This window comes from Semicossyphus pulcher, unplaced genomic scaffold (genome assembly GCF_022749685.1).
Source record: "Semicossyphus pulcher isolate SPU_LCO1_2020_fin unplaced genomic scaffold, fSemPul1.0.p SCAF_11, whole genome shotgun sequence".
NCBI classification, from domain to species: Eukaryota; Metazoa; Chordata; class Actinopteri; order Labriformes; family Labridae; genus Semicossyphus; species Semicossyphus pulcher.
In genome coordinates this window covers 3,755,944-3,783,486 of record NW_027211615.1, presented here as the reverse complement: position 1 = coordinate 3,783,486, position 27,543 = coordinate 3,755,944, and the positions used below count along the sequence as shown (strand labels likewise).

The window sequence follows — 27,543 nt, the reverse complement described above, 5'->3', positions numbered from 1 at the left end:
CAGTAGATTTCTTCACCATCTTGCGCGAAAAAGCCTGACTGTAATACGTCCACTAACGTGCTTGTTTTTGCTACAGGCTCAGATTGTTATTTATAGTGTCTGATGACATTACAGAATGGATTCTTACAGAGATAGACCTTTTAATTAAAGAGGATGTTTTTGTTTTTTCACAAAAACAGTAATTACGTAGCAAAAACACCCTCAAACCACCAGACTCCACTGACAAAAATAGTCATTTTTCCATATTGAACGCAGGACATGCTGGCCTACTGCTGCCTTGATCGATTACTTTGTTTGTTATTGTGCTACTTTTGTGTTTTAAAGGGTTTGCTCCAATCCACACAATATTTATATAACACATACCACAAACAAACTAACAGACAAAACAACTGTTTATGTCAGTAGAGTCTGGACCAATGACTGTATATATATATGGACGACGCGTCTCCATCTGCTCCCATTGTACAAAATTGATGCCAAAATAGCCCCTGTGATAGGCGCTGCCATCTTGCGATGGTGACCTCATTTGGAGTCAGAGTCTGTGCAGTAGAGATCAGTGGGTGGCGCCGCCGTAGCCACTTCCAGTAACCAAAACACACACTTAACTTACCGAAAAAGCAGCAAGGATCCCGTGTTTAACAGCAGAACAGCTTCTCTGTGTTGGTCTGAGGTTAACGTTCACAGGTATGGAAACTTAGTTACGTCTCCTCTCACTGATCGTCCTCCACTCTGCTAATCCAGAACAGATTGTCTGCAGGAGCCGAATTTGTCAACAGAGCTGTCAATCATCATTTTGACAGCATCAAATAACTAATTAAAAATAAACTTGTCAGAAAAATGAACACTTAAATCCCCATAAATCAGCATGATAATAACTAACGATAATGACACAAACCATGTTTGAGAAAAATGTATTTGACGTGTATTTTGATTTTATAGTTTGACTCATGTCCCATCTGTTAACATGGAGGAGGCGGGCTTTATGACCTATACTGCAGCCAGTCAGCAGGGGGCGATAGAGAGGGTTTGGCTTCACTTTTAGGGAGCTGTCATGTGGTCCATCTTTTTATACAGTCTGTGGTCTGGAGGCTTTGAAGAGAACGATGTAATGCCTGTCTCTGTCTTTAAAAAGGATCGTAGTCTTTAAAATTGGTCAGTATCTTTATCAGGATTATTTCTATTACGTTGATAGAAACTTCTCATCTGAGCCTGTCGGTGATAGAAATCAGCATATTTTCAGCCAAGGATCATGTTGCAGTACATTTACTAGTTAAATAAAGGTATTACTCTAAAACCCTGTTATGGTGTCTCCTAACACCTGAGTAAAAGGGAAAAAATTCTGCTCTTTAGCTGCAATATTAAATGGAGCCACATGCTCTGCTACATTAACCAGCTGGACACTAACATTATCTTTGCAATGTTTTGTCTGGACAGTAAAAACCAATAATGTATTGATTTGTTCATGGGTGTGTTATATACCTTTATAAATGAGATCTTCTAGCATGTTTTTTAGCACGATAACATTTCTTCCTCATAAGTATAGCTCTGAAGTTTTGATATGTTTTTTTTATGTCTGTCCCTGTAGAGAAACTCTGCTCACAGCTTTACCGGCTGTTTGAAGAACCTTCAGCTTGATGGGCAGTGGCTGTCCTCCAAGGCAGAGACTTTTGGGGTCACCCCGTGCTTCGAGGGACGCTCTGAGGAGGGAACGTACTTCTCGGAGGAAGGAGGATATGTTTTGCTAGGTACATGTCTGGTAGTTTTTTTTAAAAGAAAAAAGTGCAGGTTTGTTTTTCCTTCAGCGGAGAATAAAACATTCTACATTTTATATAATACAAAGTATGCAAAGTGTTGATTTCCTTTTTTCCCCAAATGTAACACAATGTACATTTGGCAGGAGCTGCAACACTCTGCAAACTGAACATCTGTTATATTACACAGATCATTAGATTTCATTTGGAAAACTCTCAGACCTCTCTGGTTGTTCACCATCGCTGAGTGCATGAGGAGAGTTTGGTCTGGTGAGGGAACATGATCCCCTCAGTGCAGCTGTGGTGAAACTGTGTCTCTGCTGAGGGGGAGAGGAGGGTATGGGGGTATGAAGGCCCTAAGCACTTTTAACTTTGGAACTGGGCTGCAGCTGTTGAAGGACTCCAGTAATTTCACACGTGCACGCCCCGCAGAGAAACACGGCTGATTAATGTAGTGAAAAAGTGAGGTACAGGTACCAGAACTCACTTCATCATCCTCTCTCTGCTTCTCCTCTTCAGATGAATCATTTAACCTCGGGCTGTTGTTCGAACTGGTGATGGAGGTGCGCCCCCGTGTGGCGTCTGGGGTGCTATTGCATGTTCGCACAGCAGAGGGCTTCTTCACTATGTACATTCATCAAGGGGAGGTAGGACATTGTCTCAGCCATCCTGAAAACTTTACACATTCAGGTCGAGGATGCATCTCCTGTCCATAATATGGATATAACATTGGTGTGTTTGTTTGCAGGTGGTGGTTGTTGTTAACGATGGGTCTCACGAGTTCCTCACAAAGGTGTCACCCAAGCAGGGTGTGTGTGATGGACACTGGCACAGGATCACCGGTGAGACTTTACTAACACTCAAAGGCCTCTGAAAGACAAATGAAGAAGAAGAATACTAAAAAGTCGGAGGAGTGTGCAATAGTTATGATTTATTGTTTAGATCTAATGTCTTTTATGAGAGGTAATTCCAACAGTTTTTTTTACCTGGGCCAAACTTTGACACATTTTAAGTCGAAATGATCAGTTTCAGAATTGCTCCAGTAGATTGCTTTAGACAACAAAGAGCGGTTAAGGCTGCAACTGAGGCTCAGATTGTAATTCCAAGTATCTGACAGAGACAGAGAGGCTCCCTACAGAGATAGACCTATCTGTAAGCGGAGATGTATTATTTTTTTCACTCTAAACAGCCGTAACATCGTTCTCTTCAATGGCACCAAGACAGTAATTTTACCTTGCAAAACACGACGGATGCCGGCCTACTGCTGCCACAATAAGTTAATAAGTGTTATGTGTGTTGAAGTCGATTCAAGCTAACTATTTAAAACACCAAAGGAGACAATTCAAGCTAAGAAACCAGTTGAGGCAGCGGTGCACTAACAACTCCCATGTTGTGCAAGGTAAAATTAGTGTTTTTTCAATGGAGTCTGGCAGCTCTTGTGAAAGTGTTGTTACATCTGTTTCTAGCTATAATACACTTTGGCAAAAAGGTCTATCTCTGCAGGGATCCTTTGCTTGATGCTGTCAGACACTTCAAATAACTAAAAACAAACACTTTTAGTGGACTTTCTTTTATGGGGCACAATTGCTGGCAGCGATCACACACCAAAACATGTTAAAGAGCAGCTCCAGTCATGTTTTTAGACATATAAAATGCTGCTTGAAATAATCATTTGTGTCAGATATGTTTTTTCTGCAACATACATTTAATTACCTTGTAAAAATCCTCCCAAGACATGAATCTGCATAGTCCCCGCCCACTATGCACATTTCCACCCGCCCCCTCCGTCAAACAAAACACGTCTCTGCCATCGTTTAGTGGCAACTTGTTGAAACTTAGCTAGCTTGAAATGTAGTCATTAGTAGTAGTAACGTTAACGTTAGTAGTCAGTAGTGAGTTTGCAAAAATAACAATGATGGTTACAGCTGGCTCGCGCATCGCCAAAGTGGTTGCCATAGGTTACACATAATGATTTGCATAGCGTCACCCCGTCCATTAACAGGATCGGCTCCTTAGGTTTGTGACGTCTCAAACCTGCCAATCTGAAAACGTGTTGTTCAGCCTGTCCTTGGTACACTGCAGTTTAAAAGCAGACAGGCCCAGCCATGGAGATGACTGCTGATGTTGTCCCTGATATGTCTTGTAAACATCTCCATGTGGTGTTTTTCATATGCTACGAGGTTAAAAACTTGAGGGGGTCTTTGAAATATGGCCCTTATTCAAATTCCCCTTTAAGTGTCTGAAAACTTTTTACACAACTAGACTAAGGAGATAAGAAATGAAGAGGAATTGACAGTGCTTTGATTTCTTTATAAAACAGCTTGAATAGTAGCTTTCTGTCTCAGCTGATCCATTCTGTCCTGTTTGATCTCAGTGATCCGGGATGCCAATGTTGTCCAGCTGGATGTGGACTCTGAGGTCAACCATGTGGTGGGCCCTCTGAATCCCAGCTCCACAGACACCAGGAAGCCAGTGTTCATCGGTGGAGCTCCAGGTGAGCCTGGTCACGTGTGATGTTCTTCTGCTTTTCCAGCGTTACACCTCTCTAATGATGCTATGCACTCTTCCTCCTTTCAGATCTGTTCCTCCCAGAGAACATCGCCACCAGGAAGGCCTACGTGGGCTGCATGAGGAACCTGACCATCAACAACAGCCAAGTGAGCTTCAGTAAAGCTGTTCTGGTCAGTGGAGCTGTCGGCGTTGGAACCTGTCCAGCTGCATGAAACCGTCCCAAACCCCAACATAGCACTGACCAAAATCATTAAAGACTCTCTGTCTGTTAAACATAATCATTAAGAGAAGTATCGTCACTTTTCTTTTCACCCTTTGTTCTGTGTTTTTTGTCTTTCACTTTAATTCGTCTTTTGTTGTTTATTATTTTACATGAAATTGTCTTGTGCTGAGAACACGACCAAATTCCTCCAAATGAAAATGATCAGAAAAGAAGCCCCTCATTTCAGAAGATTCAGAACCACTTTAAACACCCTAAAGTGTTTTCATTATTTAGACTTTAATTATTCTTACTGTGCATAATATGAAAGACACATTTCATTTTAGATCATTTTATGTTCCACCATTTAACTTTATCTCAGTGGCACAGTTTTTGTACATCATCATGCTCAGAACTTTCCTTTTTTACTGTTTTATTTGATGAATTAAAAACATTTTACACCCACATAAACTTTTTGTACTGTGTTTTCGATGAATGATTTTTTTAGAATATGAAGTACAGTTTTGAACCAGCCATCTTCCATACCAATCATAAAGATGTTTTATTTATTCAAGAAGATGGACTCAATTGTATTCCTGTTTTAAAATCTTTCATGGATTTCTACTTGAGGTAAACGTGGAAACAGTGCCCTCCACTGTGTATTAAGGGAATGTTTCAAACTTAGTAGTAACAGGTGAGTGAAAAAAACAACTATGAGAGGTTAAATTATATGACAAAGCCTACTTTTTCCATCTAATTCAAAGTGCCTCTTCAGTCAAAATATATTCTTATGATAATATATTTTCTTGAGATAAAAACAAAAACATTAATCTTGACTTTTGGTGTTTTTTTACACAAACTTTCCAGCCACAACTACATCTGTCTGTTATGTCCAACAGCCTCAGCTCTGGAGCCCCACCAAAATGTATGCAGACTACTTTGCTCAAGTCAGTGTATAACTTACTGAGGAACGAGTTAACCCTTTCATGCATTGCGTCACATGATTGGATGGAGAAAAAGCTGTGATGAGTCTGAAACTTTAAGGTTTTAAACAGCTTCCCTGCTTTAGCTAAGATGTCTTAAGAAAGAGGATCACAAAATCATTCACTACCCCATATTGTTTTGTTTTTAGTATTTTCATGAAGATATCCAGGAACTTATCTTAAAATCTTTAACTGCTGAACCAGAAAATTCAATCTCATGTTTGTCTGCTTTGTTCGTCACCCTCTAAATGTAAACAAATGTTTGTATCTTGATGTAGTAGTCAATAAAGTCAAGTAAACAAAAACCTAAATGTAAACAAAGGAAGCATGGACATGATGGGGAAAAAGGCAAATAAGTATACCTGTAAGTGACAACATGTAGTGAATTACTACTGTGATTATTTAGAGTTATTCATTTTCTATGTCACAAAACTCCAACACTTGTTAATCAGTATGTGTAACTTTTTACACTGCAACTTCACACAACCCTGCTATACTACATTGCATAAAGGGTATTTTTGTACATAAGTTGTGTCTTAAATAAGCATTTATTCACACATTTGTAAACAAAATTACGCCATGGTAACTATTTTTCATGCAGTAAGTAATTAATAGTAACACTGCAAAACATCTTCTCTTTTGTTCCTCGTTGCTTAGTTTTGACATGTCTTTCATTTACACACGCAAAGAGCTGCACAAAAGTGTGTCATCTTTGTCGTCTCGAACATGTTCTAACTTGGGATCAGTCGGCGGTGCACCCCTCTTTAAGATCTCACAAGCCCTGGAGCGGCAATCAACGTGTACGCGATCTAAGGTTGCCATGGTTTCCTTGGTAATACGTCATCAGTACTCGACCAAACATAGTGGAGGCGCGAGTCCTAAGAAGCGTTCAAAATTCTTATGTAAAACTCTTTTAATGGATAATTGTCGACAAATGTCAGCGTTTAATATGAATTGAGTCAGCGTTATAAAAGGGTCTGTGTTTTCCTCCAACATGACACAGTCGGTTGTTGTCCAAGGTGAGTAAAATGTGAGTGCAGCACATTGGACTTAAAACATACTGTAGTTTACGTTAACATTCACAAACAAGCTAACAGCTAGCATTATGTGTCATCTGCTGTGTTTTGATGTTGTAGATAGATTCACTATTACACCAACGTTCAAAACTGCAAAATAGTTTCACAAATTGTTGAGCTGTTCTACGTCTGATTTATCGAAGGGTTGACACATGGAAATACGTCAATAACTAAAGCTAACTAGACTTTGTATTCGTCTTCTTCAGTTGGACAGTGTGGCAACCAAGTTGGCTGCAGGTTTTGGGATCTTGCTTTGAGAGAACATGCTTATGTGAATAAAGTAAGTACCAATACAAACAGCAAAGGCACTGTCTAATAAGATGGTACACCTGTTAACAGCTCACATTATATTTGCTTATTTGATAGGACATGTTTTGCAAGGATAAAAACAATAGCCAAATCGACTTGACAGGAAAAGCTCAGGTGTAATTTCGATTAAATTGTGTTGGATGTTTGCTTCTTTTTTTAATCTGGACACTTGAATTGAAATGAGACATCTATTACAGTCAGTACACCATTGAAAAGGTTTTCATCAGTAGCAGGACACAGTTATATGATGGTAATATTTGCATGAGATCCCTCTGCATGTCAGCTCAGTTGTAATCTCGTATTTAATCCAAAACATCTATTCCCCACTAGGATAAAAATGTAATTATACAATAGAAAAGAAAAAAAAATCTATTTTCAATCACTCTCTTTTACACAATATATCCTTATATCTTAATTATTCCCCATTTCAAATCATATCATGAATGTAAAATATATGAAAGATCATTTACTGTTTATTTCTTACCTTGTGAAAAGTAGAGCTGAAACAAACAATTACTCATTGACAAAAATAATTTTATTTTTATATTTTCATAGTTCTAGTTTCCAGCTTTTAACAGTGAGTATTAGCTCCTTGTCTCTATTATATTAAAGTTAATGTAATATATTTGTGTTTTGTCGATCAGAAGGGGGAAAAAAAAGCAATTTGAAGATATTTTACTCTCTATTGCCTTTGTTATGACAGAACTGTACTCACAGAAAGAACTGCTGTAAACTCATGCGCCATGTGTAGGGATTTGTGGGCCAGGCCAGCCCAGGATAACCTTTGTGCCCCCCTGCTGAATCATGTGCCCTCCCTTCCCCTCCAGTTGATGTCGGGTAATATTAATAATTTTATCAGGAGTTAGACTAAAAGCGGCACAGTAATACAAAATGTACTATTTTAAAAAAGTGTAAAACTCGGCTGTAGTTGTGTGCACGTGAAGACTGCAGGTTTATAACACAAAGTGAGTCCCGTGCTGTAATAACAGAAAAATGGTGCACATGCTGCAGTATTGTCTTGTATGCCAGACATTGCCTTTGTGTCATATAATTAATAGGTTATTGCTCCCTAACAGATTGTAGGTCATATATTATGCACTGAATTGTTATTTGATATTTGAATTGGATTCTTGGGCTCATTGTGTAAAATGTAGCCTGTTGTTTCACTGACTTGGACTGGGCATGTTTTGTTTGTTGTAAACTGGTTTGTGCAGATGCAAACTCTGTCATCTCTGGTCACCATCTGAAATATTACGTGATGATTGAATATTCTTAAGTCTACATATGCAGTGGTCCTAGGTTTGATTACTTGTGCTATTCAAATGTATGATTTATGGTGCCCAAACCCCAAGATAACTCTTATACACAATTGGTGGTTTCCTGACAGACAGGAATCTGGGCCATCATTAAGAAAATAAAACCTGTGATGTAACAAGATGAATAACATCCTTTAAGGGAGGATCGTTCTTGTTTTGCCCGAACTTATCTGTTAAAAACAGACATTTTTATTACCTACCCTAAAGTCCAGTGTTTTTCTCCTTATCAGAAAGGCGTGTATGATGAGGCCCTCAGTAGCTTTTTCCGAAATGTGGACTCAAGGTAATCCCTCCTTTTTTTTACCAGCCATTTAAGTGCCTCCTTACAATTGCCCACATGTTGTCCGTTTTATATTTGCTGTGCTTTTTCAGGAAAAGTGATGGGGGATCCTGTGGTGTTGGTGGGAGGATCCAATATCTGAAGGCCAGGGTAAGTTCTCCCCTTCACCAGAAAACAGCTTGAGAGAACATTTTTTATCTTCTGGTCTTTCCAGGCGTAACATTTCAGCGTCAGAGCCAAGGTCATGTTTGGACTCTTGGGTCACAGTCAAGTGTTTTCAGCATATAACAGCAATGAAATATGTGTGCCGGCCTCACACTCGCATATTTGAATCCACAGGCGGTGCTGGTGGACATGGAGGAGGGTGTAGTCAATGAGATCCTGCAGGGCCCCTTGAGAGAGGTGTTCGACAGCACTCAGCTCCTCACAGACGTGTCAGGTTCAGGCAACAACTGGTGAGAGACAGACTAGCCACAGGACATCGGCTCCCCAGCTCACCTGGCCTGTGGCAACTGATACAAATCATTACTTTTCATTTTCTTATACATATGAGTATACATTTTTTTTCACGCTTTCGAGGGGCCACCAAACTTCCCTTCAATCAACATCAATTTACCTTGCAAAACATCTCATAGTTTCTGAGCCACCCCTGCACAAATCGCTTACTTTCTTTGTGTCATTGTGCTCTGTAGGATCTGAGCTAACCCTTTGAAACACCAAAATAAAAGAACAATACGAGCTAACTAACTGGTCGGGGCAAAGGTGGATAAATAACTCCTTTGTCACACAAGGTAAAATCACAGTTTTTATTATTGGAGTCTGGTGGCTTTGAAAAGAGCAATGTAACTGCTTTTTCTTGTTAAAAAGAAGTATCTTATTTATCATATATAAAGATTACTTTGCAGTCATTAGAGCCTGTTGTGTGGCTTTCCGGGTGAAGCGAACCCCTGAAGCAGTTACTAAACCTTTAGTAGATATTAATCATTTTGCCCCCAAATATTTAAAAAATATAGGGCCCAGGTTTAAATATACAGAGCAAAGAAACTGAAGATCAACAGTAGCTTAGCTGTCTCAACAGTTGGGTGTTGTCTTTCCCACTATGCGCTTCTTCAAGCCTACATATAAATTAGGGGAAAGGTCAGGTCTGCTTCTTGACGGGGCTGGTCTGAATATTCCCTCTAAAGGTTTTCGCCTGACAGCCATTGTAAAGAGAAACGAGACGTCTTTGCCGTGACATGCTTGTTAAATGTAATTGTTGTTCAGACACTGGGAGGGAGAGGGTTCAGCATATGAAAGAGCAGTTCACATGGGAGGGAGAGGCGTGTGTTATATTTGAGCATATACTGACTGTTCCCCAATATTTAGGGCCTCGTTCAGCCTCTTATTTTAAAGCTTAACTGCAGAAAAAATTCCTTTTAAATTGAATTCCTCTTTAAATGCTCCTTTTAGATATAAACTTGATTTGTTGCACCTTCTGTCACAAAACATGCACGCACTTATTTTTCTTCGCTGCCGCCTGCTCAGTGTGTGGCTGGGAACAAATTAATATTGTCGTTTTTACAGTTATAGTTAAAGAACTGAAATGAAAGAAACAGAACTTGAGCCATTTTTTGCTCTAATCAATGTTTAAAAAACAGAACATTTGTTTTACAACTTAGCCTTTCATGAATGTGTTTCTTCTGGTCCAGGGCAGTTGGACACATGACGTATGGCTCAGCCTACAGGGAGCAAATAGTGGATAAACTGAGGAAGGCAGCCGAACACTGCGATTGTCTTCAGTGTTTCTTTCTCATTCACTCTATGGGAGGAGGTAAGACACAAAGACTGACGAGCCTAATCTGTTTTTTTGGCACTTCTCGGTCTCATTCAGTTTGATCTCAGTAAGTTTGGACAACAAAGAATACCACATGAAATGAGAATTGGTAAATCAGATCGTAGCTATATTTGAGGGTGGTTTGAAACACGTTAACACTTTGATTTTACCGATTTTTCTCATTCTGGAAGCTGTAACAGCTCAAAACAGATTTCAAATAGTCTTTTAATCACATTCTGATCACTCTTAGTCACTTTTTAGTTACATTTTTAAAGCTGACAGCATTTTGAACAGGTAAATGTGGGAGTCAGGTTACAGCAGGAAGTTAATACATCGATCTTGAATTTGAGGAACGGGCTCTGGCCTGGGGACCAGAGTGCTGAGCCTGCTGGAGGATGAGTTCCCTGATGTGTGTCGAATCGTCACCTCCATCTATCCGTCTGCAGAGGATGATGTCATCACGTCTCCCTACAACAGCATCCTGGCCATGAGGGAGCTCACAGAGCACGCTGACTGTGTTCTGCCCGTTGAAAACCAGGTGTGAACACATTTCAATGTTTCTTTGTCTGCAAATAAATCTGCTGTACGCACAAGCTGAACTCACCAGTTTGTTCTCTCTCCCTGCTCCTCCTGCAGTCGTTAGTGGAAATTGTGAACAAGATTAAACAGATGTCTTACGGGGGGAAGCCAGGCTCTGTGATCAAGAGCGACAGCACCGTCATCTCTGGGCAGGGCGGAATCAGTGGGGCTGAGAAGCCCTTTGATGCCATGAATAACATCGTGGCTAACCTGTTGCTCAATATTACCAGGTATAGTGTCACTGTTTGCTCTCATAGTCCACCAGGTATGCTCCCTGGGTTTAAGTGCTGTTGTTTCGTGTTTATGAACATGAGTCTAACCTTTTTATTTTGAATCTTAATTCTAAAAACATTTAAATAGTAAAACATTTTCTGGTCACTTAAGGTCAGACCAACACAGAATATTTATATTTCAACTTAATATACCAGTAACTGGATTTCTGGGGTCCACGGTTGGCTCCGGTTGTAGCTCTTGATTTTCCTCGCTGACTCGCTTTCCTTTTTAGACTGTTTGCCTTCATCTGAGCGTCGAGCCGCTTGTGATTTTTTTTCCACAAAAGTTTAAATAGGAAAGGATTCAACTCCTCGTAATTTGGTAATGCCCTTTGGTTTACCCTAACCCCTGGCCAAACTATTAATGTAGTTCTTTAAGGCTGTGCCCGGCCAAGCTCCACGGGTCAAGGCTCTGCCACTGCCACAGCTCCCCTCCTGGGTTAGCTCCACGAGGGGGCCTCGGTTTCCCTCCTCAGGTAGAGGTGCTGTGGCAGCTTCTCAGCAGATACGGGTCTTTGAATGTGTTATACATTGAGGGTCTTATTTAGTTTTCTGTGGCTCTATATGTTTTCTCATGTGTCACCTTGAGCTTCTGTGTTGCAGCTCTGCTCGTTTTGAGGGATCTCTTAACATGGATCTGAATGAGATTGCCATGAACCTGGTCCCGTTCCCTCGTTTGCACTACCTGGTACCCAGCCTGACCCCTCTCTACACGCTGGCAGATGTCAATATTCCCACCAGAAGGTATGCTGCTGGCTGTCACTGCAGCTATTTATTCCCCACAGTTGTTTTGTGTCCCGCAGAGCTCCGGGTAGTGAGCTCCGGGTAGTGAGCTCACGTGAACTTCATCATTCCCTCAACACGTGTTTCATGTTGTTGTTAGTGATGAATGAGAAGGGAACCCCCTCCAGTGATGACCTCACTGGTAAAGGTCTGTAAATACATATTTACACATTCACGTAAACTGACACTGTACTGGACTGTAATACACATCAGGCTGAGCAACATGATTAAAGCTAGTGTCCCAATACAAAAAGCTTTTTTAACCCCAAATATATAATAAACATATTATTATGTGGCAAAGTTTTAATAAAATGAAAAATATCAGAGCACTTGTTTGTTATTTGAAGAGTCTGACAGTATTACAGAAAGGAGAGAAAGACCTTTTTGTTGAGGTAGCAATAAATGTTGTTTAACCCTGCAGAGCAGAGGAGTTGCAGGTCTTCGCTGCCTTGATTTGTGTTTGTTGGTGGTGGTAAGTGACTTTGGTGTTTTGAAGGTTTAGCTCCGATCCAAATCAACACAATATAACAAATCAAACTAATCTGTGAGAGAAACTGTATCTATAAGTCCTTTAGACCCCAAAATATGTTTAATAGGGCCCAGGTTTAAATGTACTAGTAAACTTGGTTAAAGTTTGTTTTCTAGGCTATGCTGGCGATAAAATTAGCTCTTTTTACATTGCAGTTCAGTCACAATGCTGTAATGAAACTCCGCCTTTACGACGCCTTTGCCATTTTAGTGCGTGTGTTTTGACAACGTTTCGGTGTTGTGAAAGCAAAAGGTGTGCGACGTGTGAACAAAAAGCATTAGCTTCACACATGCACTGTGCTGGCTCCACAGTTCCATCATTTCACCTGTGTTAAGCCTTTGTTACTACCTCTGATGCAGGCTCAGAGGAGGAACGACTTTGCCAAACCGTTCCGCCTTCGCACGTTTCACATTAAAGACGAGGCCTAACAGTCTGGCCTCGAACTGGTTATGTTAAAGGGGCTACAGTTGCTAATATTAGTTAGCCAAAGATAAAAGCTTAACTATGCTAACATCCATTCATCCCCAAATAGATGAAACAGCAAGTCAGCATTAGCTTCTTTGTTCCAAGTAACATTATTGCTAATATTAGCTCACCAACAATAAGAATGGAACCGAACCACAAAAGGGGCTTTTACAACCTGCTCACTATTATTCCACTTAGCACACAGCTACTTGCCAAAGAAATGTTGATGTGGATATTAAATTTTGATTTAATATTGATTCATAAATGTTTTTATCTCTTACACTAAAGAAATAGTCTCTAAGATTCTACTATTGTTTGCAAGCTAACGATTTAAGCCTAACTATGCTGTATAGGGATATTGTATCGCTTATCTGTTTTGTTTCTGTCATTCCACACTTTAAATTTAATTTCAAACACCAAACATGTATTTGTACCATTAAAATGTTCGGTAAATTATGACACTGACAATTCTTTTTTTCAGTTTCATCATTCAAACAAGAGGCACAATATTTGAGAACTACACAAAGAAACGTCTTTCTACTGTTCAAAACGTTAGCGTTTAGATCATTTAAAACATGGCTATTATATTTTGGTCTGACCAGTACCATGATTTACACAAGAGGCATAAGACTTGCAAATGCCCCAAAGCCGGGTTTCATTTATGAAGTGGGATAGAGGTAACAAGCTTAGTGCTGCAGGCTCCTGACAAAAACACCATTTGATCCACCAACCACGTACCCTCCCTCCTCCTCCACCCCAAAAACAACTGCCATGAAAGTGGCCTGTGTGTGAAGCATATAGACCTCATTTTCTCCAGAGGAGCTGCTTATTGGTTTAAAAAGAGTGGTGGTTAATCTGGGCAAACTCTCTGAGGTGAATATATGTGACAGTATGAAGGCAAAGCAGGGTGTTGCTTAAAAATATCTTGCCTGCTCAGCAAAACTTGCCTGGATAAATAAAGGTAAAAAAACCTCTTTTTAGACGTTAGCCCTATGGGTACCGTCTAACTCAAGTGTACCTGAAGTCCATTAGACCATCGCTATACTCGTAAACATTGACTAAAGCCAGTAAATGTAAACATTATGTGCTAAACAAGCCACAGCAAAGGCTTTTATTTGGGTGCGATTGTAATATCTAGAAAGAATTTGTGTACGATAAAGTGTTTATGAAGTCACATGTCGAGAACATTTTTAACTTCTTTTTTTCCTCTAATTTGCTCTCTAGACTGGATCAGATGTTCAGTGATGCCTTCAGTAAAGACCACCAGCTAATCCGAGCTGACCCGAAGCACAGCCTGTACCTGGCCTGTGCCCTCATGGTCAGGGGCAACGTGCAGGTGTCTGACCTCCGCCGGAACATCGAGAGGTAGGAGCCCCGTCCTCCCTCTCGGTCTCTCTCTGTACCAAAACAGCTCGCAAATCAGTACACCCACCCTGATTGGGCCCAGAGATGACCTCCATACCCACTCCGCCAAATAGTACTACCATTTAGCCCCGAGAGCAGTGATTCATGACTGGTCCATTCAGCACCCACGTCTCTCCTTAAGCCTCCCTCTCTCCCTGCAGATCTTGTTTTCATGTGGCACGTTGTCAAGAGAAACTGAAACAGAAGCTGCTGTGAGAGCACATATTTGTACGTGGCCATGGTGTAAGAGGGGAGGGGGAGTACAGACGTATTGCCTGTCAAAAGTCTCTTAAGGGCACACTCATTTGCTGGCGTGCATTGCAACATATTTTGCTATCTCTATGCCTCCGTGTCGGCGACAGCCGTGGCCCGAGGCATTATGTTTTTCAGGTTGTCCATCCATACCTTCATACGTCCGTTTTACGTCCGTCCGTCCCATTCTTGTGAACACGATATCTCAGAAACGTCTTGAGAGAATTTTTTCAAATTTGGCACAATTGTCCACTTGAACTCAAAGATAACCTGGTTAGATTTTGGTGGTCAAAAGTCAAAATTCAGGGTCGCTGTGACCTCATGTCAATTCTATTCTTGTAGGTGATACCAGTCCAGGAAGCCTGTGACGGCAGACCTCCTGAACTAATGTGGTCCACTGGCAGCTTTCTGCATTAGGGCATCTTCCTGAGGGATCTGACGCAGCTAAGAAACCCAAAGCAAAGGAAAGACACTTAAGAGCTGTAATCCTCACACACTAAAGAGAAACGTGGGTGTGAAAGACAAGTTAAATGAGTAGATACTAGAGCAGAAGATGAATGAACACAGACACAAGATATGAGTTTTCTCTTTATTTGGATAAGGTAAATGGTTTATTGTCCTCAAGTGAGGTATTAATTCAAAAATATGATCACAGATATGATTGAAGCCACCAGAAATGCTCTGGCATTCAAAACCCCAGTGCAACCTTGGGGTTTGTTTTATACAGTACATACTTAAACTGAACTGTTAAATCGTGCAGTCAGGTCAAATACACACACAAGACTTAGCTCTGTGTGTATGAAATGTGCTCTATAAATAACGTTTGGCACTTTTTTATCAGTTCACAGTCCAGTGAGAACACATTACAAAACTAAGACGCAACTTTGATAAATATCAGTAGAAAAGCAGGAATATGGGCGATAACTCAAACTGTGCCTTTTCTACCTGCTTTAACATGGATGATATTGTAATGGGGACGAGGATTAAATCCTCACCTTGATCTTTGCTGGAGTCCAGCTGGCTGTGACTCCGCTTAGACGTAGAAGATATCATTTTGTTAGGAACAGGATTTTTCTCAGAGACAGTGGCTGAAGTGTTGATATCTGCTGTCTTTGGATTCTCACTTATTGTTGAAGTTGTATCTGTAGTCATCCATCTTTTCTTTGTTTGTTCAGCCATAGTAGATTACTGTTTACTCGCAATACTTGCAGAGAGCGGAGAAGCAGCTGCTTAGCTCCGCCTACCCTCTCTGACGGACCAGAGCTGATGGAGAACGCGTCACTAACTGGACGCCGCTTGTGATTTTTTCCACGATTGTCGCCACAGACACCCAGTCTGTGATACTGCACCTCATTCAGCGATAGATAGTGACTTGGAGGGCCAGTTTGCTGATTTTCAACCTCAGTCCTATCTTGCTATAACGCTATCCGCTTCTCCAAACGGCCCTGGAAAACCTCTGGAGGCCAGGGAGCTTGCTAAACTAAACGCCCGCCTCCGATGTTATGTCTTGTTTTTTCATAAACCAGGAAAAGTTAACAGGATGTGTCTTCCTGAAGGTTTTTGTAATGTTTGCAGAAAATCAATTACTTGTAAATGTATGAAGCAAAATGCCTGAAGTAGCTGTTTCCAACTTGCTGGAATCCTGCTTTTCTCTTTTCTATATACTTTTTGAAAAAATGGTCAAACTAAATCAGCTGTTTACATTTTATTAGCCTGATTATAAATGATAAAATGTCATTGTTTGCGGCTGACTTAACTCTAATGACATCCTTCATGGAGTCAGTCCAATTTTTCTACCGGAACTAATTTTTCCATTGATAAAATGTAAAATGTCCTCAGAGGTTCCCCATGAACCCCATGAACCCTGTGTTCTTCTCCCCCCTCCAGACTGAAGCCTTCGCTGCCCTTTGTCTCGTGGAACCAGGAGGGCTGGAAGACGGGCCTGTGTTCAGTCCCTCCCGTGGGTCACTCCCACTCCCTGTTGGCCCTGGCCAACAACACCTGTGTGAAGCCCACGTTCATAGAGCTGAGGGATCGCTTTACCAAGCTCTACAGGAAGAAGGTGCATTTAATGTTATTGCACGCTTTTAGATGCAGAGGACTCTATCATTTATCAAGTGAAGGCAGCAGGTGGTCTCTGGTCACACCTTGAATGTGGCATTTGCTGGTTTTTCTCAACTGCTTTAAAAAACAAAACAAACTGTGTTTCCTCCTCGTTATGGAGAGAGGAAGTGTATGGAACTTGATTTGAGTCATTCCTAGGTCTGGATGAGTATCAAATATAATATGTGTGCTTCCAGACTATTCCTCTATTCTGTTAAAATAACATTTCTAAAGAATAATTTGTCTTTTAAGCAAATTGTTTTGTGAGGCGTTTGGAGCAGGCGGCCAGTGCAGCCTCAATGTTTTTATCTGTGTGAAAGAGTTGAGAGCTTGTGATGGTGTGCGACTGATCTTAGCGTGTGCGTCGTAGCCTGCAGGGCAGCTCTGCCTAAGTGCCTTATGGCTTTACCAACTCCAGACATCTTAGACCGAAGTAGTTTGAAATAAAACATCTCTGAATATCACAAAGCATTACAAATAATCAATTGTTCAGTTTGTCTGCACATTTATGAGTTATGCAGTGAGGTTGTAATAAAAAAAGAATATAGACCGTCTTTTCTGTGCAAGGAAACCTTATTGGCAGAGGTTAAGGAATGCAGGATCTGCTGGTTTGACCCCTAAATATAAAGCCTGGCAACATAAAGGCTCACACACACACACTCAGAATATAGCATCTATTTTAACAGCTGGAATTGAAAACTGTTTATTTATATAATAATAAACTCCACAACTCCAGAGAAAACATAAGAGAGCACTCCAAATGTTCATGTCAAGGCCAGCCCGATCCAGATGTGAGCCCCATTAAAACCTCCTGAATGTGATCAAGAGGAAGATGGATGATCACAAGCCATCGAACAAAGCCGAGCTGCTCCAAGAGCGGCCTAATGTCACCCAACAGCTTTGTGACAGACTGACTGAGATGCAGAGATGTGTTTAAAAACCAGGTTATTCCACCAAACGCTGATCTCTGAACTCTTCCTGCGTTAAAACTGAAATCATTTTCCCCTTTTTATCATCGTTTGAGGAACAGAAGCATAATAAAAATAGCTTTAAGAAAGAATCTGTTTGCATATATTCTTTTATATAAATATATATTTACAAACGAGTTACAGTTAAATTAAAATTAGATCAGATATACTTTTGTGCGTATACAGACTAAAAACAGCACACCCTGTAAATCGCCAAAAATACGCCTTATTTTGAGATCCAAAGCAAAATGTCTGACATCCTGCTGGGTCCCTCTCTGTTTCTTGAAGGCTCACCTACACCACTACCTGCAGGTTGAAGGGATGGAGCAGAGCTTCTTCTCGGAGGCCCTCAGCTCTCTCAGCTCGCTGATCGACGAGTACCAACATCTGGACGCCACCAAGGGGAGACTCATTCCAGACGCAGCCAGACTCAGCATCGCCAGATGAAGGCCCGCTCTGCTGTACGTGTGTGTGTTTGTCTCTTTGTCTGTTCTGATGCTTTTTCAAAAATGACGTGACACAATGAAAACTTTTGTAAATACCTTTATAATTTATATCATTATTGTCTAATTTATGACCTGATTAAACATTTTCCCTGTCTGAAGAAATGCGCAGTAACAACATGTTTCACTCTGTGTAGTATAACCTGATTTGCCATTTGTAGGCTCCCTGACCATAATGAGGTAACGTGAATGAATTAACATCTGCTGTTACAGCTGCTGTGCTGGCCATGTTCCTTGTTGTTATTGCACGTTTATGCCCTTAAGACTGGGTTCTTCTTCTAACTAACAACTGATTTCTTACTGTCATTATTGGCACAGCCGTTCTGTCTTATAAAATGAGGTTTTTCAGTTCAGTGGAAGTCTTCCTTGCTATTTCTTGAGGCACACCACCACTACTGAAAAAGGAGTAGCTGGTCTACTATAGGCCCTATTTGCCCCTTAAGATCACGTTGCAGCCATTACAGTCTATCTACTGGAGGATTTCCAAAACTGTTTTAACCTATAAGTCATTTAGACTCCAAAGTTATATAAAAATTGTGTATTATTTAAAATTTAAATATTAAAATGTCCTTTTTCTTATCCCAACCATTCTTCCTTAGGTACTTTCTTGTAGTCCTTTTTTATATTAATTGATACGCTTCTTCCCCCTCTGAGGTTTTTACCTATGCATGCCTGTGCTTTGGTCCTTAGTCTGACACAGCAGGGCTCTTCTCTTGTGTCTGTGTCTCTGGACTTCTCAATGGATTCGTTAGAGTAGCCGCAGCTCATAAAACATGTCACCCGGATCGTTGCACTTCCTCTGGCACACGCAGGACGTTATCCACTGCATCTTCCACTGAGTGTTGGAGCCTCCCTTGCACGTGAAGTTGACCTTGATCATGCGTGACTTGTTGGGGACACAGCAGCGCTTGTCTGTACACACCCCGCAGTACGTGGGCTTAAACTTCTTGGTGCTGGTGCAGCCAGAGAGAGTCAGCTTCTCTGCTTTCTTTGCCTGGAATTTAGGCTGGCATGTCTTTCCCTTCGGCATCTATGAGGGGAAAACAGTGGTTTCATTTATGCATATTTTTATTTCATGTAAAACTATGTCAATATTTTAAAATAATTGTCACCTTGATGCTCTTTATCACACTCTTCTGACACGGTCGCAGCAGACACAGGCGTCGGTCCTTCCTCATCTCACACTTGCCGTTGTCGTTGTTGACGCGCACAGAGATGCCCAGGCCGCAGGTTTTGGAGCAGGGGCTCCAGGGGGTGGTCTGGATCAGACAGTTCTTCTTCCAGGCTAAAGGAGGATCCCTGTAAGCTTTCAGTATTACAGTTAAAGGGCACTGTGTCAACAACACCCTACACAAACACCCCTCACTGCTGCCAAGCAGAGCACAGATCACAATCAGCCAAACTACCAAGTCTGACCCAATACAGGACTTTTATTTTATGCAGCTCCTTAAAATTCAAACTATGTGCTCTGTGTTTCACTGTGACAAATGTAAATGTTTCCTCAATCAGAAACATGATAGAGATATTTCCACATCAAAGTTGACTCTTTGGAGCTTTTAATGAAAAGAGAGTTGTCCCTCCTGCTTATAACTGGAACCATACATCTCTCTGTTTCCTCTGTGAGGCAGCCTAACCACAGGCAGCCACACCTCCCTCCTCCCTCACTGAGTAATGAAAGCCCCCCTTCCCTTCCCATTCAAATAACTTGGACAGCAATTAGCATTCCAGGCCGGACAGACGGCCCCTTCTCCACAGGTCTGCTCTACAATCACTCACCTGACATGTAGGTGGTGTCCTGCTGGTGCTTCTTTGGGCTCTGGCCGCTGCGCAGGCCGGCTGGCATGTTGCCCATGAGAGGGGCGGGGCCTAAGAGACCCGCAGGCTTCTGAATGAAGGCAGGGGTGCAGCCGATGGCTCCAGCTATACATGTGCACTTATAGAGTGGGCTGGGCTGGAAGGCTTCTCCGTTCTCATAGTGGGCCCCATTCAGGTCACAGCCCACCGCCATCAAGTCTGCGAGAACGAGGGGAACATGTCAGCGCTCCGGAAAACTCTGATGATGTTAACACACATATATTTTGTATGTTTGTGCTGATCCAAGGAGCTTAGCACAATTATTTAACTGAAAATATAATAAACACAACATGTTATTTTTTTTACTTCATGTATATTCAGACTTAGTAGTGATATCATTGCCATTTTGCACGTTTTAATCCAAACTGTCATGATGAGCAAGACACTTCAAATTCATAATATTCAAATAATACATTAGTGTCGTGTAGATGGCTTTATTGATCAGAATGAAGATGTTTCTGTCTGTCATATGCTTGTGAAATGTTAGACAGGAAAAACTCCTGTTAAACATTGAGTATATTTTGATGTATAAGGTGTACAAAGATGGCGCCTATTCGTTCCTGGGAAATTTGCTTATTGAGTGCATCTGCTGAAACGGCCTGTTTTGAATCCTTATCCAGCCAAGAGGCTTAAGAGCCTGCACATCAGAGACTTCTGCTGGCCAGGCTGACTTCTGGCTCCCCACACACATCATTTAATAATGTATGTTGTGGTGCTGGTTAAGCTCCGTTGGTGGAGCAGGCACCCCGAGTACAGAGGCTACAGTGCTCGACGCACTGATCGCAGGTTCGACTCTCGGCCTGCTGATCATTTGGTGCATGTCATCCCCCACTCTCTACTCCCCACATTTCCTGTCTCTCTTCAGCTGTCCGATCAATAAAGGCAAAAGCCTAAAAAATGGCTTCCAAATGTTACTGGTCAAAATGATCAAATTCATCTCCTATAGAGTAACTTCAGAGGGTTTGTGACGTTCAGAAACATGTTGTCACCATGTTTTTGAGGCTCTTTTTTAAATAGTTTTGTGTGGAAGATGCTCTGTAGGCCAGTGTTCGACACATGATGACTTCAGTGCAGACAATAGACCCCAAAAACCCCTCACTGCTCAGCGCTGTTCCCGGGGCTTTGATATGGCCGGCAGCATACACGGACATGTTTTATCACTTGTACTGCAGCAAAAAATGTTATCACGTCTTTTTATTAAACCTCTTCTCGCTATGGTAAAAAAAAGAATATTTTTAATTTACTAACTCATTAACGAATGTAACTATCGATAAATAGTTGGTTACGCCTTCACACGTTTTTCATGCCCTGCACGGACATAACATTGTTTTCCGGAGCTGAGCTGCTGAGGGGTGAGCCATCTCTCTTCCTTACTATCTCCACTGAGAGTTGCAAATGCAAAACAGCAACCAGGTAAACCTACGTAGCTAAATGTCGGCTGCTGTTGCAACACCATCGCATCCTAAAACTTGTAAAGTCTGGGAGCATTTCACCCTCAATGCTGCAAAGAAAAGGATCGGCTGCAGGATTTGTAAAACAGACCTTGGATCAGTATCATGGCCTATTTTAATGGATAGAAATAGCTCAGATAAAGCTGATAGCACTTTCCTTTATACAAGCCAACCGTTACACCCCCATGTAGCTCAAACTTGACATCAGTAAAAACAAACTAAGTTCCATTAATTTCGCCTGAAATTTGAGGACTTTTTCCTAAATGCCAAAGATGCGCAAATATGAAAATATTTAAAAGTGTTGAAATGGATTTCAGATCCACCAATATGGATTAAATCAATGATTATGGTGGTTTTAGGAAACTTAAAAACGGTGAAACTGTACATGCCATGCTGTGTATATCTGTAAGACAGTTGTGGCAAAGTTCAAGGTAGACCTTGTCACTCTCAGTAGAAATGTCTGCTGGTCTTTATTAAAGGAAAAACAAACCTGAAGTGAGTAAGGTGAAGGCCTACTGAAGGTATAGAACCAAAGACTGTTTAGACAAAGTGGATTTAACCACCCTGATGTCACCTATTAGATTGTGGACTGCTGTTTTGAAGCCTTGAGTTTGGCATTAATGGGCGACACCATTATGGTTTAAAGGAGACAGAAGAGCCCGTATTTGGACAAGAAGTTAGATACGCATTGCTACACCTCACCTAGAGTAAGGGGTGGCTACCCGTGACATGTCGCTACATCATTTCCCTATTTTACTGTCTGTTTTACTCTAAGTGGGACCATAATTTACTGATTTCACATATTATGATTATCCTGACTTATTAAACAAAAGATGAGAGCCACTCACATGCACACACTCCGACCTCGAATCTCGGCTTGTCGGCGGAGAAGTCACAGTACATGCTCTTGTGCGGGTCACAGACGTCCCTCTCGTTGCAGGGCTCCCCGATCTGCCGGGCGCAGCTCTTGCAGCAGCCACACCCGTCCAGGACCGAGCTCACCCCCGGGGCACAGTAAGGTCTTTGCCGACACTTGCAGGGCCACTGGCAGAACTGCCGCCTCTCTGTCGCAGCTCGTCCATCTCTAGGAGCCAGCTGCCCATTGTTCTGAGCCCTGCTGAAGCACTGAGGAGGACAGAGATCCATTTTGAATGCTTGCACCACTCTACTGGTGGATTAGGTTTGGGGAAGCTAACATGCTTAAACATGAATTCTTTGCTTACATGTAAAGTGCAGGGTTTAAGTGCTGACCAATGAAACTGAAGTGCTGCTACCATACTGAATTTTAAAGTGCTCACACCAAAAAGCTTTGAGATAAAAAACATTGTATCACATGCCTCGGCGTACGCTCACATTTCAATGGCGTCTTTTTAAAGATGTTGATTGGACAGCAGGGTGACTTTAATCTACATCTTTACTTCACTTAGGGTCAATATTAATAGTTAGACACATCACTTGTAGGAGCAAGACTATTAGAAATCAGCACCATATTTGTGCGCTTACTCTTAATTTCAAAGTTACTTAAAGGGTATTTTGAGTATTTGAAATCGTGGGACGTGCGTTTACATATTTCAGGGTCTAAAAAACTAATAGGTGCAAAAAAGTTGCTGTAGCACATTGCTTCAACCGGCAGCCATGAAACAGGCTTTAGTGGCTGCAACAAAGCTGTTGAGGGAAAATGTACTGGATCAAAGTTTGATTTTTAAACTTGCCACTGACAGACTCATCTTTTTATTCTAAATGTCTGACAACATTACAGAAGGATCCCTACAGAGATAGACCTGATTATTATTATTATTATTATTATTATTATTGTTATTATTGTTATTGTTACTATCTGAGCCTAGTCGACCTACTCTTGTGAACTCTACTCCTTGTATCTCCTTGAAAAAAAATAGTATTTCAATTCATACTTAGACTTTGTGTCCATTTTATTTCCACTTCGTCTCTCTCTCTCTCTCTCTCTCACACACACACAAACGCACACACACACATACACACACTTGCAGTGTAGTTTAAAGGCATTAGGCACACTTTCTCACACAGAGCTGCCTCTATTGGTTTATAAGATTTAGGAATGATTCGTGTCAAAAGCTTTACTTCACTACTAACTGTGTCATAGACAGTCGAACATTGATCCTATAATGAGCAATCAAATGAGCTGTTTTTAACCACTGTTCACATTTAATACATATGAAAGCTAAAGTACTACAGTCCCCATATAACACAGGTAATCCTGGGCTAATTTATAGGACGTTAGGACCCTTCACTGTCTGCATGAGAAGCACAGGGCTTTCGGTAACCTCCGATGTTAACTCATCTGTGGTAACATGGTTACATGTTACTGATTTAAGTTACCGTTAACTTCTAATGTTTTTACCAACACTGTGATGTGTTTCCTCAACTTTATCAGGAAGGGGTTTTTTTGCCTAAACATAAGTTGGTTGTTTTACTTAACCCTGTGTTAGAGAGGAAGACAACAGAAACCATGAGGACCTTGAAACAGACGCTTAGCAGAAGCTACCTTTTGCCTCTAAGACACCAAAGGGTTCCCTGGCAAAGCACCACTATAAGACTTCCTGTGTTGGGAATGCAATGAACAATCGCCCGACAACCTACAAATACTCGGGCACAACCTTTCATAAGATATCATACGAACCGTTGTATGCCGTCATCATTTTGCAGATTGGTGCATTTTGCAGATGACAGGTGCAGATTTGCACGTAGGTTTGCAGTTATGCAATAAATATTGCAGGATTTATACATTTTAGGCACTCAAATTAAAGGTCGCAGAGTAAATACACTGCACCAAATCAGATTTATTTCACACAGCCAAGGCAGCATTTTAAAGTTAACGAGGCCTGACACGACGAGCCAGCATCCAATCCCTCCGTTAGCGTCAGCGAGGTTAAGTAGCTGTTCAATGTTTTCTGAACTGGCATTTCGCTTACGGGGCGGCTGTGGCTCAGTGGTAGAGTCGCTGTTGTCTCTCAATCGGAAGTTTGGGTGTTCAATCCCTGACTGCTACAGTCACATGTCGAAGTGTCCAAGACTGAACCCTGACTTGCTCCCGGTGGCATAGCAATCGGGTATGAATGGGCATAGATCTGATTGGAGATTGGAGCTTAGGCCTTTGCCATCAGTGTGTGAATGAGTGAATGAGTGAATGTGACATGTAGTGTAAAAGCAGCTTTGAGTGGTCGTAAGACTAGAAAAGTGCTATATAAGAAAGTCAATTTACCATTTACTTGCGGTGATAGTAATCACAAACAACACCAAAAACCCATCTGCGTCTTTGCCTTGGACCTTTTTTTCACTCTATGAGCAATAAGTTTCTCACTTGCTTTATGTCCGAATGAGTTGTAAGACTGAGACAGGGTGTTAGATTCTTCTTCAAGCATTTGAGCCACTGCTGGTAAGCTCAGGGGAATTTAGGGAAAGTCGTGGATGGGCCATCAGATGTGTCCAAGCCCCATCGCAGTCGTGATTTAACATCACTTTTATTCTGGCTTTTTATTGAATGCCTCTTTCTGCCCTCATATATTTTCGCTCCCTACTGTTTGTACAGTTTAAAAGCAAAGAATGGCACAGAAATACTTACAAAAGCAAAGAGCCCAATCAGCTAGAATCTAAACTTCTTTCACTTCGACCACAAATAGAAAACTTTTGTAGGCTGCACTCGCTCAGTAAGAGGGAAAGTCTTTGTTGAGGTTGAAAGTGCAAACAGTGTTCCTATAAGTGTAATATTTCTGCTTTGCCTGGTGTTTACTATGACACAGTCATTGCTTGGTTCGTCTTGTGCTCCCAATCCCCCTGCCTGCGCGGTGCTTCCAAGGGTCACTGACGGCTATGCCAAAAATCTGAAGCCTGTGTGCCAGGTTTACTGAATGAGCTCATTTCATCGTGTGAAAATGGGTCCTCAGGAGCTTTAGATTCAAAGACCTCAGACTTTACTCCCCTTTCACTGGTTTCTACTCCTGAGACAAAGACCAACCTTTACCCAATATTAGACAATAAAACATGATCAATAATAGTCTGTAATCTCCTAAAACAATCCTAAACAAAGCAGGACTCTCAGCTTCCAAGAATTCCCTCACACCCCAGTTGTGTATCTTCCTGTTTCTCCATGTCTGGCAGGTGTTGCGTGCCTTCAGTGAACTGTCTGTCTTTAGTCTTAGAGTAGAAAAAGATAATGCTTTTCTTACCTGTTGAGCAAGGATGAGCAGGAGGGAATGGCAGAGAAGCGATAGCATCTCTTAAGTGAGAAGGTTTGTGTGAGCTCCAGGAGGGCGCAGGGGGACGAGGGAGCTGGAAGGTGGGGTTAGGGGAGGAAGACTGGCAGAGGGAGAGGGAGAGAGGAATGGGGAGGGGGGGGGGTAAGAGAGATTGGGAGAGCTGACCTGTCGGAGAAGGGGACAAAGCGCCCCTCTGTCTCCTCTCCAAACACACCTTTCCCCGCCTTACTGATCCAGAGGGGAAATATTTGTCTTCATAACTGCAGGGCTGCTCCGAGGCCTTCAAGTCCTGCCCACTTGTTTATTCTTAGACTGCGGACCCTGCTCACATTTATCTGGGTTTAACTAACAGTTAAGTCTGTTAACCATGTGAGACAGGCTGCTACGTAGCACCCAGTAAAATACATTACAAGAAACATCATCTAGTTCATATTTGAATGGACAAAAAGTGAATTCATGTCTAGAAACCCAGTTTGTAAATGTGTTCACTGTATGTAGTTTGTTTAATGTGGTGTCTAAGCTCTGTGGTCCCACTTAATGTGGACTGACATGTGTTTGAGTTCACATTCCATTATTATTTACACAGAGTAAAGAGCTCCCTCTCAGAGCTGCCCCTCAACCTCATGCACGTACAGCCAACACCCCTCTGAGAATTTATTTAGACCATGCAGCAACTTCCGGCGCTGAGAAATGAAGCCAACACAAAGTGACTGCACTTCCTTGAGTGGCCACTTGAGGCTGCCTCCAAAAGTGAGTCAATCCCCATTTGGCCCCATGTTACAAAGATAAACTTTACAGCAGAAATAAACATGTTTACAGCCTGGTACGAAATGTGGGTGTCTATAGCTTATTTAAAATTCATTACAAATGTACAGGGGGAATTTTTTACATAAATCATCCAATTAAATGATATTTAGTCTTAAAGTTATGCGTGATTAGTGACATGACAGATTTGAGTGATAGGTGAGTACTGCTAGGTGTCTGCTAGGTGTCACCTCAGCTCATTCCAGCCAATGGACTTATCTCTCCACCTTGACTGTATTGTTGGTGCCTTTTTATTTCACTAACAGACAATGACTGTATATATAGATGGACGACGCGTCTCCATCTGCTCCCATTGTACGAAAGTGATGCCAAAATAGCTCCTGTGATAGGCACTGCCATCTTGCGATGGTGATGTCATTTGGAGCCAGAGTCAGCGCAGTAGAGATCGGTGGTGCCACTTCCGCTAACCAAAACGCACACTTAACTTACCACAAAAACAGCAGGAACAGAAACCATGTTTGAGAAAAATGAGAACTAATACTGGACATGTGATGCCGACACCGGTTAGTACCATGGTTCAATGGTGAGCTTGTTGAACCATCTCTTTAGTCCACACTGAAATATCTCCACAACTGTTGTATGGATTTCAGTCAAATCTTGCACGGACATTTATGGACCCTAAAGGATGAATCATAAAACCTTTGGTGATCCCCTGACTTGTCTTGTAACTCCAAAAGCTTTAACAGTTTTTACTTGTCCCGGAAAAGATCTCAACATCTGCTGGATGGATTCACTTTCAATTTCCTGAGACTCATCCAGTCGCTCAGGCAGAGCACAGGATAGCTAGTGAGAGCGCATCTTTTTCTTACAGCAAAAACATCTGAAATAATCAAATACTCATTGGACATTGACCTATTTAGATGTATAGGTGCCACTTTGTGTCAGTTTAAGTTTTAGCAGGTCTTTAGATGGAATTATTGTAAACATAAAGATGCATCTCTATGCGTTTACCTTTATCTTCTCTTTCTGCTCTTGTCTTTCACACTCATGTAAAAAGCCTGTACATAGCTCCTGATACTGCACATGGTTCTAACAAATAAGTAGAAGTATTGCACATGATTATGCATTCTATAACTATAAAC

At 41.5% G+C, this 27,543-nt stretch overlaps 3 protein-coding genes across 3 annotated transcripts in view; 2 read left to right on the top strand and 1 right to left on the bottom strand.

The window, feature by feature from the left end:
* Positions 1-4,921, top strand: part of lama4 (laminin, alpha 4) — a 38,768-nt gene extending 33,847 nt beyond the window's left edge. The window contains exons 36-40 of the mRNA XM_069657667.1: positions 1,586-1,745; positions 2,271-2,398; positions 2,500-2,593; positions 4,126-4,245; positions 4,329-4,921. Of these exons, the coding sequence (XP_069513768.1) occupies positions 1,586-1,745; positions 2,271-2,398; positions 2,500-2,593; positions 4,126-4,245; positions 4,329-4,474 (648 nt within the window). The 3' untranslated portion in view covers positions 4,475-4,921. The remainder of the gene's footprint in view (positions 1-1,585; positions 1,746-2,270; positions 2,399-2,499; positions 2,594-4,125; positions 4,246-4,328) is intronic.
* A 1,451-nt stretch (positions 4,922-6,372) lies between these two features.
* tube1 (tubulin, epsilon 1) lies at positions 6,373-18,675 on the top strand. Its single transcript, XM_069656851.1, has 12 exons — positions 6,373-6,463; positions 6,727-6,800; positions 8,376-8,428; positions 8,518-8,575; positions 8,765-8,880; positions 10,114-10,235; positions 10,589-10,776; positions 10,875-11,047; positions 11,693-11,833; positions 14,091-14,231; positions 16,410-16,584; positions 17,882-18,675. The coding sequence occupies exons 1-12, from the start codon at positions 6,439-6,441 to the stop codon at positions 18,038-18,040; spliced, it is 1,425 nt and encodes a 474-aa protein (XP_069512952.1). The 5' UTR covers positions 6,373-6,438; the 3' UTR covers positions 18,041-18,675.
* Positions 17,994-25,654, bottom strand: ccn6 (cellular communication network factor 6). The gene is made up of 5 exons (XM_069656861.1): positions 25,607-25,654; positions 22,250-22,526; positions 19,873-20,109; positions 19,209-19,402; positions 17,994-19,126 (listed from the first exon to the last, which is right to left on the bottom strand). Exons 1-5 carry the CDS (start codon positions 25,652-25,654, stop codon positions 18,845-18,847), a joined length of 1,038 nt encoding a protein of 345 aa, XP_069512962.1. The 3' UTR covers positions 17,994-18,844.
* Between the last annotated feature and the right edge of the window lie 1,889 nt (positions 25,655-27,543).

Excerpts from the sequence above, each read along its gene's own strand:
- ccn6 (XM_069656861.1), bottom strand. The coding sequence starts at position 25,654 with ATGCTATCGCTTCTCTGCCATTCCCTCCTGCTCATCCTTGCTCAACAG. Across the intron at positions 22,527-25,606 it reads TGCTCATCCTTGCTCAACAG|TGCTTCAGCAGGGCTCAGAA; the intron begins GTAAGAAAAGCA and ends TGTCCTCCTCAG. Across the intron at positions 19,403-19,872 it reads GGACACCACCTACATGTCAG|CTTACAGGGATCCTCCTTTA; the intron begins GTGAGTGATTGT and ends TAATACTGAAAG.
- tube1 (XM_069656851.1), top strand. The coding sequence starts at position 6,439 with ATGACACAGTCGGTTGTTGTCCAAG. Across the intron at positions 10,236-10,588 it reads CATTCACTCTATGGGAGGAG|GAACGGGCTCTGGCCTGGGG; the intron begins GTAAGACACAAA and ends CTTGAATTTGAG. Across the intron at positions 14,232-16,409 it reads CTCCGCCGGAACATCGAGAG|ACTGAAGCCTTCGCTGCCCT; the intron begins GTAGGAGCCCCG and ends TCCCCCCTCCAG.